This window comes from Rousettus aegyptiacus, unplaced genomic scaffold, assembly GCF_014176215.1.
Source record: "Rousettus aegyptiacus isolate mRouAeg1 unplaced genomic scaffold, mRouAeg1.p scaffold_m13_p_17, whole genome shotgun sequence".
Taxonomy (NCBI): domain Eukaryota; kingdom Metazoa; phylum Chordata; class Mammalia; order Chiroptera; family Pteropodidae; genus Rousettus; species Rousettus aegyptiacus.
This window is the reverse complement of record NW_023416292.1, coordinates 2,067,246-2,084,220: the sequence shown is the minus strand read 5'-3', so window position 1 is coordinate 2,084,220 and position 16,975 is coordinate 2,067,246. Positions and strand designations below refer to the sequence as shown.

At 51.4% G+C, this 16,975-nt stretch overlaps 1 protein-coding gene across 3 annotated transcripts; it reads right to left on the bottom strand.

Annotated features, from left to right (window-relative positions):
• Positions 1 to 2,258: 2,258 nt before the first annotated feature.
• Positions 2,259 to 15,381, bottom strand: SOX13 (SRY-box transcription factor 13). 3 transcript variants are annotated; one of them, XM_016139888.2, is made up of 13 exons: positions 15,183 to 15,381; positions 13,916 to 14,027; positions 13,738 to 13,824; positions 10,550 to 10,722; positions 10,126 to 10,194; positions 9,724 to 9,838; positions 7,291 to 7,376; positions 6,981 to 7,143; positions 6,459 to 6,568; positions 6,208 to 6,304; positions 5,776 to 5,919; positions 4,701 to 4,917; positions 2,259 to 4,032 (listed from the first exon to the last, which is right to left on the bottom strand). In XM_016139888.2, the coding sequence occupies exons 1-13, from the start codon at positions 15,378 to 15,380 to the stop codon at positions 3,771 to 3,773; spliced, it is 1,833 nt and encodes a 610-aa protein (XP_015995374.1). In that variant the 5' UTR covers position 15,381; the 3' UTR covers positions 2,259 to 3,770. The 3 variants fall into 3 exon arrangements, with proteins under 3 accessions (XP_015995374.1, XP_015995356.2, XP_015995384.2); XM_016139870.2 differs by having other exon boundaries at positions 9,724 to 9,835; XM_016139898.2 differs by having other exon boundaries at positions 3,920 to 4,032; positions 4,668 to 4,917.
• Positions 15,382 to 16,975: the final 1,594 nt, after the last annotated feature.

The following is a 16,975-nucleotide window of genomic DNA, read 5'->3' as shown; positions in this document are numbered from 1 at the left end:
TGAAAAACCATCCTCATTCCACAGTTCTCCAGAGGGGAGGACAGGTGGGATGGGGTGGGGAGGGAGTGTAGGCATGCCCCTCCCCCACGAATCCCTGGAGTCCAACCTTCATTCCTTTCACTGCCACTCCAGACTAACTGCACCCCAGCACCCTTATGTCCCTGACCAGCACCAGGCCTTGGAGAGTCTTCCTAGATTCAGCAGGCACTATGGGCAAAGCGTGTCTGGGCAGAAGTTCATCTGTCCTGAGTTTTGACCCTTGGCCTCTGCTGGAGAGGCACACAGGGCAAAGAACGAGCTCGTGCCCCAGCCTTGCTGGCAGTTAAAAGGATACTGCTCCTGGTCTCAAAACCCACCTGACCCTGTCCTGCCTCTCCTGGGGTGAGGGGGCTGGGCTCCAGGGCACCAACTACAGGTTCCCATGGAAGGTTTTTCCCAACCTAAAAGGATACAGGGCACGTGGCTCTGTCTTGGCAGCTAAAATGAAGAGGGCAGGATGTGGGAGGTGGAGTGGGAGGTGGGCAGTACTGGCCTCAGGCTCCAGAGGCCACAAGACAACCTGAGAATAGGGAAGGAAGAACTCAGAACTGGCGAGAGGGGCGGCCTGGCTGGGAGTATCCTGACCAGACTGCCCACATTTGGTTTGGAACAGTATGGGTGATAGTGGAGACTGGGGGCGTGGGGGTAGGTGGACCGCAGAAGTTGAAGTGAGCAGCACTTCCATGTGACCACCAGAGGGCAGGTGCTGCAGCCAGCCACGCTTTTCTTCCCAAGGACCATAACTGCAAGGGACCAGGGAAGCTGGGCTCCCCTTTAGAGACATGAGGTGGAAGGAGCCAAGGAGAGAACGCCCAAAGCTTCGGGAGGCTGGGCTGGTAGAAACCAGCAAAGGTCAGCAGCCGGGATGCTCCCTAGATCTAAAGGCTGGGGCCCTAGAGACTTCAGTCGCAAGTTTGTTCCCTGGAATCAACCACACCTAAGTTCTCACCACCACTCTGATTTAGAAATCCCCTTTGCAGCATTCAAGAGCTTCTGCTTGAATACTTCCTGTGTTGGGAAGTCCACTACCACTTTGAACAACTATTGAAAGTTGTTTATGTTAAGCCAAAATATTGACCCTTGAGATGCATCAAGAAGCCAAGTTCTACCTTTTGAGCTACAGGCTATTGTTGCCCACTTGACAGCTTTGAAGAAAGTGGTCTTACCTTTATGTCCTATTATAGTCTCCTCTTGTTCTGGACTAAACACCCCTGGCCCTTTCAACTTTGCCTCTCATACATGTCCACTAGGCTCCCTCCAGTCCTCTTCTGTGCAGGGTACCTGTCCCTGGGCCCCTCCAGTAAGACAAGGGTCTTTCCTACTGAAGGCCTAAGATTGCCATAATGCATCTGGGATCAGGCCTGTGTGCTGTCCACTGGCCCATCACCTCCCTTTTTGTGAACACATGCCTCTATTAATCCAATTCAAGTCTAACTTTCACAAGAATTGCCATTCAGCTTTGTCACCATCATTCCATAATAAAAGGATCTATTTTTTAACCACGAGAATTGGTCTTTTTATCGATCCCTGTTAATATGCATTTTGAGAGTTTTAATCTGTTATCCAGCCCTTTCGGGTCTAATGCACTTATTTCTCCTAGTGTGATATGTAGTTCTTTGCAATCTTCATTCAAAGCAAAGGTCATAGATAGAGCCCTGAAATACATCATTAGAGACCTTACCCTGCTCATTAATCAGTATTCTAGGGGGTCATACATGGGCTTGGGGTATCCCTGTGAGCACTTTTCTGAGATGAGGGTCTACAGCTTTCATTAGATTTTCAAAGGGCTCCTCCAAAAGAGGCTAGGAAGCATGGATAAGGCCTAACCCTGTTTTCAGATGAGCTCAATGTGGACTGAAGAGGAGACATGACAACCCCCCACCCCCACAACACACACAAGGCCATGTGGCTAGTTCTGGAGAGAACCCAAGCTTCCTGATTCATTACAGTGCTCTTACCATCGCCCTCTTAGGACCTGGATGGACAAGTCGTGGTGAGGTCTGGCCCTCTTCCCTGAGGCAAGGGGCAGTGTCTCATTCAGAGTGTGTACTCTGAGGGGGCGGCATCTGGCCTGGGCCTCCCTCGCCTCAGATGTTTCCTCAGCCCCACACCCGAAGCTCCCACTAACTGCCACCAGGGGGCAGTGGTGCTTGGGCTGGGGGTACATATAGGACTTGCTGACTTGGGCCAGCCTCCCCTTCCCCTACACAAGGGCCAGATTCTGAAAAGGTCTGCCTTTATTATGCCAACAGAAAACAAAAAATTCCCCGAGTGTAAACAGGAGAAATGTGCTGGTTAAGTTACTCATTATCTTATTATTAACAAAATAAAGCACTATCTATGTTTACAGTCATAAAAAAAAGAAACAGCCTGGAAAGAAGTTGAGCTTTGGGAAGGGGGAGGGGAAAAATGGACTCCACATTTGCCCCTGTGGGATTTGGGGTTCCCTTCCAACCCTGACCTGCTTTGGAGTCAGGTGCCCATGGGATTTAACTTCCTTAGGGAAATAACATGAAAGTGACCAGGAGCAGAGGAGGCAAGTTCGGGGGGGGGGGGGGGCAGAGCTGGGTGAGAGGGAATGGAGCACCAGTCTTCTCACCAACCCCTTTTAAGACTGGGGAGCCCTCCCACCCCCTGCTCAAGAGGGAGGAATGGAGACCAGCTGCCACAGGAGCCCTGCTCCAGGGCTTCTGTCACTGGCGGGGGGGCAGGCACCATCAATCCTCCTGCCCCCGCTCCTGGCACTCAGGTTGGGACCAGGGTCTGGGGCACCAGGACAGAGCCCCTTGGAGGCTGAGCACATTCCCATGCTGCTCGGAGCTAAAAATGTCTCCGTGGGAACCGACCAGCAGTCAGGGTGAAGAAGCGGGCAGGGGAGGTCAGGGCGGCTGGTGGGCTCAAGGGCAGCTCACGGGCCTTCAGAGACCCAGAGTGACTAGCAGGCAGAGGGGCAGAGTCGGACACCAAGGAAGGGAGAGACACACAAACAGGGCCCTGCAGAGAGACAAAGACAGAAACGCACACAAGGATGCACAGAACCTGAGACGCCCAGACTGACAAAGAGGTAGCAATTTGGGAATGAGGAGAGCACAGAAAGAGCCCTCCAGAAGCAAGAGTGGCATCAAGAGACACACCCACAGGAACTTAGCAACAGTGCCTGGCACATAGTAGACACTCAATAAATATCTTGTGCAATGAATGAACAGATGAAAACACAATCACACATGCGTACACGTGTGCACACATGCACGCACACACAGCAGCCAGAGGCACAATAGGCTTGGCAGAAGATAGAGTGAGAGACATCTTTTTGCACACAGTACAAAGTCATCCTGGTGACAGAGGAGCAATCTGGGGGGAGTGGGGGGGTGGGCGGGGGAAGAGAGGGGTTGGTCCCATGGTGGCTGGTCCAGTTAGGACAAGGATAGAAACAATGCATATGGCCCCAAGGGGACAGGTCATACAGTGTCCCCTGGCCATGAGCCCAAAGGGCCAAGGAACTTGGTCAACTCGGCCATCACCATCAGACAGGCCCTGCCCACCTAGGCCAAAAGCTCCTCAGGGGTGCCCATATGTGATGGGGAAGGGGCCTGTATCTACAAGTACACAGCTGTGCCATCTCCCGGGCATACCCGAATCCAAGTACCAACAGAGCCCAGGTCGGCTGGCTGTGCCCATTGGCTCCGGGCCAGGTCTTCCCCAGGAGGAGGGCCAGGCCCACCCAGCCAAGATCAGTCCGTAAGCACTACCAACTCCCCATCGCTCTTCTCCTCGCCCTCCGAGTCCTCGTCCTCGCTGTACCGGTACATTTCACCATCGGCCACCGAGTGCCTGTCCTCCGAGGCCTCTGCCTCCTCCCGGAGGCTGCAGGTGTTGACGATGACAGGCATGTTGGGGTCCAGGCTTCGGGGCATATAGTGCTCCACCAGGGGCTGAGCCACCCGAGGGTACAGGACATCCGAAGAGCTCATCTGCACTTGGCCAGCCTGAGGACTGTGGGCAGACAAGAGGTAGGTTACAGAGGCACCTTCATTTCCGCCCCCTCCCAGCTCCTCTCCAGGACTCCTCAGGCCGTGCCCTCACACCCTACACCCTTTCGCCTCTGAGACACACACTCTGCCCCTGGTCTGCTTTCTGATGGCCACATTCATTAGCTACAGCTACACACACACATTCAGTCTCAGGGCCACAGGCATATTCAAGATATTCCTGGAGGACTACGTATGAATCCCACTTTTGGAAACTGTATATTCAAATGCCTGTTTAAAGGATCCCACCAGTGTGCTTGCTTTGGTCAAGTCAGGAATCCTCTGTCTGACAAGCACCTTGGTTTCTAGTACCCATGAATTTTTACTGAGTTTGTCAGAAATAGGACCCACAGGCACATTTCCCCAGAAACATGCTAGTTCCCCACAGTCACACATTTATATCCTCAGCAACCAGATACCCATCACAGTCATAGTCACCCCTGCAGTCACACACAAAGGCCCAGCCACACAGGTGATGCTCGCACACATATACAAATAGCCAACAGACACACACGCACACCACCCCCGCAGTTACACAAAAGGCCAGCCACACACTAACACCCAGCCCCTCACAAGAGCTGCACACGCGCATGCACGCACACAGTCTCGGCTGCCTGGGGAGGGCCTGCTCACGGGGTCATGTAGCTCTGGCGGGCATCCTGGCGCCGGGTCCTCATCAGCGCCTTGTACTCGCCCACCCGCAGCCGCTTGCCCTCCACGATGCAGGTGCGTTTAGGCCGTGGCTTGTACTTGTAGTCAGGGTACTTCTCAAGGTGCTGCCGGCTCAGCCGCGCCTGCTCCTCATAGTAGGGCTGCTTCTCCTGGTTGGTCATGGACTTCCAACGGGAGCCTGGCCCAGCCCCCAGAGGCAAACAGTCAGCCCTGGGCTCTGCCAAGCATCCCCAGTCCCCTGCAGGCCCTAGAGGTGCTGATATATATTTGGTTCCCAGATATATGTGCAAGCACTTAGCAAGGACCTGTTCCAATGTGGTTGCTCCTTGGATGTCAAGCATGTGATTAAATGAAGTTGGCATTTATATGAGCATCAAACTGCCAGCTTAAGACACAGCACCCACCGATATCTCAGCAACTTCTGAGAGTCCTCTGGCCTGACTTACATAAAAAGAGCAGCTGCCCCAACCCCCCAATAACACAGACAGGCTCCATGTTCAAGACAAGGTACCTGGTGTTCTTGTTCATAAGAGACCTGTGCAGACATGGAGGAGACTCAGTGCTGAAAACAACTGCCTTCTTCCAGCCCCACCTGCCCTGCCCTACACTCCTCTCTGGCCTCTAATCAGAACATAGCATTTAAAAAACCTTTCTACTGGCAACCCAAGAACACCAGTCTCTCCTGTTCCTGCCAGAGCCAGCTGCAAGGGTCTGGCAAACAGTGGAAGAGGTTAGTGAGGGAGAGATGGGGGAAGGGAGCTTTCTCTTACATGTACATGTATGTACACATGCACATATGCACATACTCCTTGAGTTCTTGCGTGCAGGTGCTAACAGAAGAACCCTACAATAGTATAAGACCCTAGGACCCAACTGCCCCACATTTCCCCTGACTCCCACACTGGAGTTCAACATGACATGGGCTATCACCAAGCAAGCCCCAAGTAGATCCAGCTGGCTCCTGAAACCGGGTCCTGCTGGACTCTGGCTCCTGGGACCCTGATTGCTCCTGCAGACTTTGCCCACTGGCCCTTACCAAGGATCTTGCTGATGCTGGAGTTGTGCATGTCTGGGAAGGCTTGGAGGATCTTCCTCCGCTCGTCCTTGGCCCACACCATGAAGGCGTTCATGGGCCTCTTGATGTGGCTGCTGTTCCTGGACTCGGGGAAGTGGCGGGAACCTGGGGAGGCAGACGGAGTCAGCAAGGCAACTGGTCTGGGGTAAGGAAAGTCCGCCAGGCCAACAGAAAGAAATGTCCCACATCTGACTGCTGAGGGGTGATGGGGGGCACCCAGGGATGACCAGCAACAAGGTGTCAGCAGAGGCCCAGCCAGAGACTCAGAGAACACATAAGGAGATGCCACAGATAAAAGGAGAGAACGGACAGCAGACAGAAACTACCTGACCCGCCCTGGTCCTGGTGGGAAGCAGAAGTGGGACCCATCAGCCCAGTGCCCAGCGCCCTCACCATCCACATCACAGCCCAGCATGGCTTCCTCCAGTGGGTGCACACAGCTCTCCTCCAGCCGCTCCTTGACTGGGGATGTGTCCAGGCTGATGAGGTCCTAGGGTTGACAGGGACAAGCTGTACATCAGCCTCCCTGTGTCACACGCTTCTCTCCCTCACCCCTCCCTTCAGGGGCCTCAGACTGTGTCTTCCACCCCGGCCGCCGTGTGTCCCTTGCTCCCACGTGCAGGGGAGTAGGGGTCCGTCCATACCTTACGAAAGGGGGTACTGGGGGAGCTTTCCAAGGCCCCACTGTGGCCGTGCAGCAGCTGTCGAGCATCCTGGATAGCCTTGGTGACAGCATCCCCCTCACCAAGGAAGCCTATGGGGGTAGGAAAAGAAGGGAAGAGAAAGGAACTGAGGGGTCACCCCAGTTCATGCCATGCCCCTCCTGCACTCCCTCTTGCCCTCCGCAGGGCTGTTGCACCGCACACCCTCAAGGGGGCACCATTTACACTGGTTTTTGTGCCAACAAACTAGAAATGACAACAGCACCCCCTGAAAGTGTGCAAACCAGTGGTCTGAATCCCTGAGGCCAGGGAACCCAGACAGATATGGTGGGGGAGAGGAGGAAGCGGGGTCTTCTGAGATGCTAAATGCTGAAACTAAAAAGAGCCGACTACAGCTAGTCTAACCCACAGAAAGGAAGGGCCATGCCCAAGGCCACATCATGCTGTCTTGACTAGACACTAGAAGAGGACTGAAGGGAAAGGTGCGGGAGGTAGAACACTTACCCAAAGGCAGGCTGGGGGAGCTGGACTGCAGGTCCCGCGTGGGGGCCCCATGGCTGGGGGGACGGGGTCCACAGCTGCTCATTTTCAGGCTGGGGGAACTGGAGCTGTTGGGCAGCTCAGGGGCCTTGGGCTTGGCTGTGAGGTTGAGGGGCTGGGAGGGCTCCTAGGGGAAGACCCAGAGCTCAGAGGGTGAGTGACACCAAAGGAGATCCCCACAGAGGAAGAGGGCACACGCGTGCCCAGGGCACACGAGGCGGCAGCCAGCCAGCCCGGCAAGGCAAGGAGCCCCTGGCCAGCGGTGGGACGGTACCTGCAGGGGGTGGTGGGCGGCCATGGCCCCGGGCCTCTTCATGGCTGGGGTGGGGGGGCTGTGCAGCAGCTGCAGCGGATACTCCACTATGGAAAAGGCGGCAAGGAGAAAAGTCCTGGATGAGCACAGAACAGCAGTCACCCTGCTTGATGAGGTCCCAGCGGCACAAAGTGGACGAAGGCTCAGAGCTGGCCTAGCTTGCTTCCAACCGCTGTCCTCCCCAGCCCCACAGCGCCGCCGAGGACCTCCTATACCCTCGCCCGTCATCGCCCTGCACGCTGATCAGCGTCGTCACCTTGTCATGCCCTTCCCAATCCACCGGGCCTGGCATTCTAAACCCACAGTGAAATGACAACAGAGGCACCATCGAGCCACTCTTCGGATACTTGTATTTTGTACCTGCTATGTGCAGGGTACAAAAGCAGCTGCCTGTTGTAGCCTGTCTCCTGTGCCTTACCTCACAATAATCCTCAGTGTGTGGTGCATAACAGGTGCTCAACACATCATTCCATTTTACAGATAAAGAAACTAAGACCTAGAGAAGTTAAATGGACTGCCCACATAGTTCATCAATGGGAGCACCGAAGTTTGAACCGGGTCCTCTGACTCCATGGTCCTCTCCCCTCAGCACGGTGCTCTCTCCTCTCCCTCACCAAACTCACTCCTCAACCAGGCCCAGAATCAAGGAGTTGACAGTTCAGATGGAGAGAGATAGCCCTGTATACAAATCACTAACCACATGGCCCATGGTGATATGGACCGCATAGGTAGCATTTGAGTGGACTTTGTTCCAGATGGAGCGGCTGCAGCAGGCTGCCTGGGGGAGCCGAGGCGGGAGCTAATGCTGGCGGGCGGACGGGGGAGATGGAGTGGTGGGGCGTGGAAACGAGCTGTACGGAATGAGACTGGCTGGTTCGTGATGGGCAAGGTGGAGCAGAAGCCTGTGAAGGCCGAACTCAGAAGTTAGTTCTCCATGCTGGAGACAACGGGGCACCATCTGAGGTTTGTTAGCTGGGGACAGGCACTTCTCACTCAGCCTCTCGCAGGGGCATCTGGCAGCCCGCAGGCCCCCTGCCTACGGGAATTCTGGAGCAAACGAAGCAGGTGGCGGCCTGGCCAATCCAGGCCTTCCACAGCGTATTTCCTACCTCCCTTGTCCTGAAAGTGCATGGCCCCTCCTCTCCTCACCCCTGTGGCTCTGCTGCTCCACGTTCACCCGGAGTTGTAATGGTTTGTGCCGTTGCCCCGTCCTCCACCCTCAACCCTCCCCCTTCCCGGTCTCCCCACCACATACCCCAATTGGAATCTTCCCTCAAGGTAGAATCAGTAGGGCTGACTAATGAACTGTGCCCTTGGCCCACAGGCTTGGTGGTGGAACTAGGAACTCACTGGCTGGATTTCTCCTGCCTTCTCTCTCACACGCAACAGGGAGGGTGGGCAGAGGAGTTTACTTAAAAGCTGTGCCCCCTCCTCCTGGGGTTGCTACAGGCAGCTTCTCTGCCTTGTCCCCATGACCATTCACAAGGAATCAATGAGCATGGCCTCCATCCCACTGTCCTGCCCTCATTCAGATTGTCACCCCCTAGAATCATCTCAACAGCCCCCCACCCGGTACTGCCTTCAGTTGGTCTCCATTCCATTCATTCCCTATCACCCACAGCCTGTGTGACAACACGTCTTATGTTCAATGTTCAAGTATGCCCCACATTCTACACAATAAATCCCAAACTCAGTGCTCAGTCACACCTGGCCTCCTCAGCCATGTCCCCATTACCCTGTCACGTGCTCCCCTCAACTCTGGCCTCCTGCCTCAGGCTGCAGGGCCTCTGCCTGGACAGCCTTTCCCATGCCCTCCATCCTCAGCTCCCAGCTCCCAAGTCTATTCTCCCAGAACCCAATCAAGCACCACCTTCTCAAGAAACCGTCCCAGAGTCCCCAGTTGTTGGCATACTTCTCCCTCCCCAGACTGTAAATTCCTTATGCTCGAAGTCCACATTTTATCACCCCACAGTCACCTGACAAAATGTGCTCAGTGCTCAGTCTGTGTTTGCTGAGTTTCGGTGCCGGGACAGAAGGGAGGGGGGCCAGAGCAGTGTGAGAACAAAAGTCTGAATTTGGGAGACACATAAATCTCAGTTAATGTTTGAAATATTAATACTCCGGTGCAGTAATGTACCAGAACTGGGGAGACTAGACCTAGATTGGCTACATCCGCTTACATCTGGAAAGCACTTTATGGTTTTCAAAGTGCTATTTTTCATTCTCTCAGTGACATTCAGAAACAAGTGAGTATTCTTCCACTGGACAGATCCCAAACCAAGGCCCAGAAGTCCACACTGCAAATTAATGGATTGAGAGTGGCGGGGGGGGGGGGGGGGGGGCCTTCTTCCCTAATCTCAAAACAGGTAGCGGGTCCGCCCCTCCCACACTCACCTGGTTTGCAGGGGATTGGCTGAATGGGCAAAGCCAGCTGAGAGTCTGGGGTGACAGGTAGAGGTTGGTGGCTTGGGGGAAAGGCCGGGATCATGACATAAGGCATGTTGACCTGCTGAGAGCAAAGAAACCCTGAGTCTCTGGGGGTCCAAACAGCTACCCAGCTGCAATTAGCTCTGAACAAAGGGTAGACCCAGGGATGAGAGGCATAGACCTCGGGCAGACAGTTTTCCAAAGGATCCATGTGACCCCACACCACCTCTGTGGGCTCCTAACTACCTGCCCACCTGCCCTCAGGTCCCAGCTGGAGAGAAAGATATTTTGGGCCTCAGCATCTCTCCAGGTTGGTGTCAACCCCTTGGCCTCCAGTTTGCCCATCCCCCAGCCCTCTCCTGTTGTCACCTGAATCTGCTGCTGAAGGAGGTTGATTTTGTGCTGCTGCTGAATTAGCTGCTGCTGCTGCTTAGCAATCTGGCAGAGGGAAGAGCAGGCAATGGGGGCGTGGGCATAGGCCAGGGGGGCCCTAACACCCAGAGCCTTCCAGCCCCAGCCACGCCCTGCCCTCCAGAAATGCAAACACGAAAGAAAGTTGGGCAGGGCAGGAAGCAGAAGAGCCAGCCCTTAAAACTGATTCTCCTTTTGACAGGATCTCACCCTTCCCTCATAGACCAGGGGTGGAGATTAGGCAGGGCCCCTCAGCCCCCTCCCCCACCTGCCCCAGGCCTCAGCCTGTACTGGCTGGGTGTGCCCTCAAGGTACTCCCTTCTGGGCCTCGACAGACCCCTCCCCTGTAAAAAAAACATGCCAGACACAAAGCAAGGCCTACCTGCTCCTGCTGCTGCCGAGCCAGTTCCATCTGCTGCTGCTGCTTCTCGAAGAGCATGGCAGCCATGTTCTTCTGTTCTGAATGGGCTGTCAGGAGCTGGTCCCGCAGGGTGGACAGTTGATGGATCATGACTAGAAGCTGGAGCTCCTTCTCTGCCAGGCTCTCCTGGGTTCCTGCTCCATAGTGAAACAGCCACCACTGAGAAATGTTGTTTGTTCATCTGTCTAGCCACCCACATAACTGACATTTATTGAGCAAATGCTATGTCCCAGGCCCCTATTAGGGGCCAAGCAACAGAGGTGACTGACATATGCCTTGCTGCGGAGGGGCTCCTCATCTTGCCATCTGACAGACAACTATGTGCCCTAGAAGTATCACCAGCAATCACTGATTTCAGCCCCAAAAATGCTGATGGCGGAGCATGTCAGCCTCGAGTGTCCAGTGCCACAGGGTCAAGGTGGACAACCGTCCACAGGAGGCGCCTGGCGGGACATATTCAGGCTTTGGAGCAAGATCAGGGTTCAAATTCCCCTTTCAACCCATCGCACCTGGGAGCTGTTGGGCAAGTTACCAACTTCTCTGCACTTGAGTTTTTTTCAATCTACAAAAGAGTACACTAATCTTCACTCTACAGGGGTGCTGCGAGAATTAAAGGGATAATAAATGTTAAGGTTTTGGTATAGGACCTGTCACATGGCCTTCAACCAACAACTGTCAGTGCTTCCTTGCCCTCCAATTTAGCTAGGGTCAGATGCAGAAGTGCCAGGTCATGGACCATATGCATCAGAGTTACTCAGGGAGCCTTTGAAAATTACAGCAGCCTTGCAAACTTCTTGGAATTATCACTGACCTTATCAGCCTCAATGATCAGTCAAGTTTGAGAGAACTAATGGCAAAGCTGGATTCAAGCAGAACACATGTAACTATACATGACTGAATGAACTGAGGAAAGGGGTTAAAATTTTTATGACTTTTTTGTTTGAGATTGCTGATTTTTTAGTCTTTTGCTTTCCAGATCAAAGGAAACTGGTTTCTTTTAAACTACCTATGATTTAGTAATTTGGTAAGTTATACCTTTGTAAGCAGTATTAAAATATTTTATATTTTTCTCCCTACCTGATCCCTCCAGAATTTGGAAACTCTTAATAAATGAGTGTTATTTTGAAGGCAATATGGTTATTTGCATAAATTCAATAAGAAGTTGTTCTCTTTGTAATAGGACACAATTGGAAACTGATTTTACTCCCAAGGTTTTGACTGGAATGTCATATTTGAGAGAGATACATAGACTCAGATATAACCAAACATCTTTAAGGAATTAAGATGGACTTACGGAAGCCAATAAAAACCCCTGGAAATGCTGGCCTGGTATTTGCTTATATGGTTCCCAGCCGCATTATCATGTGAGCAAAGAATGTCACTTCTTGGCAGGTGTAGGAACCTCAGGATATTTGAGGAACCTTGAGAAGAGAAGAACTCACCCAGACCTAATACAAGTAACATCTAATGGCAAGTCCTTGCTTTGGCTTTTCTGGACTTGAGAGACATTGTTAAATTCATTTGCTCTGAAGATTCCTTATGCAAAATTCTAGCAAAGCAGATTTAAAAGACCCTATGTGGTTAATTACTATTCTTGCTAGACATAAACAAATTGGGCCAAGTTTATTGAAACTAGACTTATTTTACAAATAAATGAGTCTTAATTTTGCTATCTTTGATAAAACTAGCGGTGACTTTTTAGAGAAAAATTGTTCCAATAGAAACTATAATATATCTTTGTGCAAATTAGATTCTAGTGCTGTTCATTGTCTTTCAAGTTTTAAAATTTTTCTACATATAAACTGGACTGGATCCTAAGTTTTTCTGGTTTTCTTAAATACTTGGGGGCGGTCTTCCAAACTAACATTTTCATTTTCCCACCCTCTGATTTGGAATCATCCAAGGCCATGCAAGCTAAAGCGGGACACTCTGATATAAACTTCAGAGAAATCACAACAGCTCATCTGGAGACAAACTTCGTGCCTGTTGCCGAAAGATCACCAGAGACATTCAACAGCGGACCAGGAGAACAAATCCATCAGACTGTCACTTCCTGCCCTCATTCCATCTGAAGATGCTGCGAGCCGAACATCTTTGGAACTCAGAAATTGAGAGTAGTCAGCTCCAATCATTAACTTTGTTTTTCTTTGGTTTACACAGAGATGCTTCTTACTAAATATCTGACTGCTTACACCATAGGCTTAACTTTGGAGCCTACCAGCATCAATGCCTCCTGAAACGAGACACGACCTCAACTGAGTAGAACTTTTCTCAAGACTGAGACTGGTTTAATGATAGAACAGTCCTTCAGCCCAGCTTCTGGAATGTGAAACTTTCAGGAACGTGTCAGAGGAAGGAACTGTGGGGGTTCAGAACGAGCCACCCCTGAGCTGTGCCTCAGTGTATGCACATTATTTTGAGCAAAAGGCAATTTTAGTCTCAGGCTCAGGAGAAACTTCTCCCTCTTTTTGACACACCTATATGGCAGGGCAAACTTTTATGTACAAACATTGCTCTTCTTATCACCCTGCAATGACCCTTTGAAGCCCCCAAGGTACGTTACTGAGGTACTTTTATATGCCCAGGCTCCCTTTCTATCTCTGAATCTTTCATGGAGGTAGGAGATTCCCATACATACATATGTATTAAATTTGGTTATTTTCTCTTGCAAAAAAGTTAAAAAATAAAGTACCCTCTGTAACTGTGAGCAATCACACTGAGAAAATTATCATTCTAGTGACTCCACTTAAGCAGCCCTTTAATCCCTTTAGTGAGGTCCTGCTGGCTTGGAATTAATTTTCAAAAGTGAAAGAGAAGGTTCGGCTCATTTTATAGTTGCATGTAAAAACTGGCAATGATATGCCCAAGGTCACAAGTGTGCCGTGCCCATGGGATCTGATTCCTACCAGGCCTCTCCTACATGGGATGAGCTGATCCCTAGGGCCAAACCAAGCGCTTGGTCCCCAGGTAAGGGATGTGCTGATCCCTAGAGTCAGGCAGGAGCCAGACTGGCAGAGGCCACGTCTGAGGCCACCAAGAGCCCCCAAAATTGCCCTATAGGCCTGGACTGCATGGCCAGTCTGGCGGAAAGGGATGGGGGGTGGGTGGTGTTCAGGCATCCCTCCCCTGCCCACCCCCATGATCTTCACCTTTGATATCTTTGGTTTCCACGGAGCTCCTTCCCAGAAACCTCTCCTTCCAGTCACTGGACAGCAGCTTCTCAATGGCTGGCACGACTAGAAGATACCAAAGAGATAAGGAGTAGCTATCCTAACACCTCCCCTGCCCGGGGCCCCTGCCTCTAACTATGGCAGACAGACACCTTACCTTCTTTTAAATTTCGGTTGAAGTCCAGCTTCTCTTGGCTTCCACAAGCAGCCTCAGAGCCTCCTCGTCTCTTGGGTTCTGGGCACCCGCTGCTCTCCGGTGAGCTGCAGTCCTGTAAGACACACTGAATGTCATTACCACCTCCAAGAGAAGAGGGGTAGAATGAAGCAAAGACGGAGTACCCCAGACATGTACACCCTGAGGGAATCCTAGAGTCCACTGGCCCCCCCAAGTAGCGTCTTCTGTCCCCACCTTCCCTATCTTTGCTCTGCCTTTGCCTGATATACTGAAAAGAACAAAACATTTAAAGACAAGAGACCTGGCTCAGCCCAGGCTCAGTGACTCATAAGGTGCTTGATCCACATGAGTCTATGAACTTCTCTAAACCTGACTTTCCTCTGCTAAAAGCGGAAAATACTCATACCTCCCTTGTCACAGAATTGTGCTGGGATCAAGGGAGTTAATGCATGTGGATGAGGTTTGCCACTGCAGAGTCTGAGGCCAAAAGCCAGCTATTAATTATTATTCCTTTACATACACTCACTGCTCCAGCTGGGCCGGTGACTCCCGGGGCCCCCGCCCCCGCCCCCTTTCACACACCATGCCCTCTCCTCTGCTTCTCTGAGGCCTCTCTATTCTCCAAGGCCCAGCTCGAGGGCCCGCTCCTCTAGGAGGAAGTCTTCCACAGTCACCACCCTGCCTCCTAACAGCCTCCCACACACACCGCAGGATGGAGCCCTTCTCAGAACCTAAAACTCTTATTTTCTCCTCATTTGGCTTTTAATTACATATTTCTTGTTTATACCTCTTAATAGAATCATAGAATTTTTAAGAACTGCAAGAATCCTCACTGCTCATATAATTCAGCTCCTTCATTTTAAGGATTTTAACAGAAATTAATTCTGGCCTTAAAAATAAAACTGGTTTTCTCAACTCACATGCAAAAGCTGGTAGATTAAGGCAAACTTTGAGCTTGTATATCCAATCTCCCCAATTAGTCCTCAGGGGTAAGGTCTAGTCACACAGGTGAGCATTAATATCAGGCGAGTGAGTGCAGGAGTAAGTCCACATCGTGCTCAGACAGGTGGCCCGACTGAACTTGGCAGCCGCTCCCCGCTCACCTAAGTTTTGCCTGGAGATGAACATTTCTGCCTGCCTCTCTGCCCATCTAGGGGGTAGGTGCCTGCCTAGCCTAGCAGAGAGGACAGGGTGGTGAATGGGTGTGGTGGGGACACTGACTCAGGCGCCCCTGGCAAGTGCCGGGCACCTGGGTTGGAGCTTGAGGGTCAGCACCATCCTGTGTGGCCCGGGCCGGATCTCCAGGCTGGGGTTCAGCTGTAGCAGCCGAGCCCTGCGGGGCCTCCTGGCAGGGCTCCTTCTTCCCCTCTGACTTGACGGTACAGTTCACCATGGTGCCACCGCCATCCAGGGCCAGCTGGGCAGGGCCGGGGCTCCTCATGGACATCCTGAGGGCAGAGGGACAAGGAGAGTGAAGTGAGTCCTGGGCCCAGGAGAATCAACCCCACCCTCCATCCCCAGCCCCAAACAGGCACACACACGAGATGGAAGCTCTCACTGGGGACCCATAGAGGAAATTAGAAAAGACTCTTCTGTCCTTGTTGTTCTAATTTTTATCTTTTTTTATTTTTAATAGGAAGCTGTAGAGAGGATGGGACCCAACTTTTGGCACTCCCTGCCTGCTGTAATGTTGGGACTGGTGGGTTAATGGGTCAATTTAAGGAGGCTAGAGATTGTTAAGTGGCTATTTCTGACCCCAGTAAAGCCAAGATTATACATATAGGTGTGTTTGTATATGTTTATATGTATTTGTAATTAGTTACCAAAATTTAAAAATCAAGAGGTATCACATAAACATCTGGATCTGAACTTCTCTTGGAGTTGGTACATAGCAACAGTTGGCTATAAATGAGGTACCTCTTACAGACAGGCCAGTTTGCCTTACTTCCCAACACTCCCCAAAAGGGAAACCATCAGCTATCCTGAATAATACAGTTATTCTTTTTCTTACAGTAGAGGCAAGATCAAAGTGAACTCTTTATACCCATGTACCTAACAAAAGTGGGAAAGTAACAGGTTGAGAGATGGATGAGTGGCTTTAAGGAAAATTTTTTTTTATCTAGCTAGAATCTCTCATTGAGAGCTGGGCCCTGTAGGCATTTGCAATCCCTGGTTTATGCAGAGATTCTGAACCCACTGCTCCCATTGCTGCCTCCCCCACTTGTCACACCACAGCCAGGGACATCTAGAGTAGTGGAGCAGGCACAGGGTTCCTGGTAGTTGTTTCCAGCGGTCATGCCAGGCTCAGAGCCAGAGCGGCATACCTTTATAGCTCCCCTGCTCACCCTCCAAAGGCACTGAGACAAGACCACTAGACAGAAGGCAGGTTTCAGGTACGCATGGGTCCTGCCTCGGGCACTCACCAAGCTGCTAAGTGACCTTGGGTGACTTAGGTGACCTTAACCTTGCTGAACTTAGGTTTCTTCAACTGTAAAATGGGTTATGAACTGTTATTTGCACAGTGTCCAGAACACCACCTGGTACCAGTAAGCACTGGTGTGGTGTCTGTTAAACCACTGCTCGCTGGGATGCAGCACAAGGACTCAGAGTCAGCGGAGCCAGGAGGCTTGAGAGGCAGTCATGGGTCATCCACAACCCGAATCTGCAGGTGGGGCCAGGGATCTGTTTTAACAAGCTCTCCAGTGATTCTGATACAAACTAGCTGGAGGATTGTTAATTTAAATAAAAATGAAAATAAAGGTTTTTTGTTTTTTTTTTTTTAACATAGGCATTAAGCATTTAGGAGGGGAGTGTAAGGCAAAACTCAGATACAGAAAAACATCCCTTAGACTGCAGGTGCACTATAGTATTTGTACATTGCATCAACTCTGTACCATTAAATATTTCTTGTAACGTATAATGAATGGCAGTGTGCCATATACAATACATAAATGGTATTTCATATTAAATAACTGAAGGAGCATTACAGTTGAATAAAATGTATTCTGTTTGATGCCATCCTATAGACCGGCCCAGACTGTC

Coding starts and splice junctions, on each gene's coding strand:
- SOX13 (XM_016139888.2), bottom strand. CDS start 15,380: ATGTCCATGAGGAGCCCCGGCCCTGCCCAGCTGGCCCTGGATGGCGGT. Junction 14,028..15,182: donor ACCCTCAAGCTCCAACCCAG/GTGCCCGGCACT, acceptor TGTGTCTTACAG/GACTGCAGCTCACCGGAGAG. Junction 10,723..13,737: donor GGAAACCAAAGATATCAAAG/GTGAAGATCATG, acceptor ACTATGGAGCAG/GAACCCAGGAGAGCCTGGCA.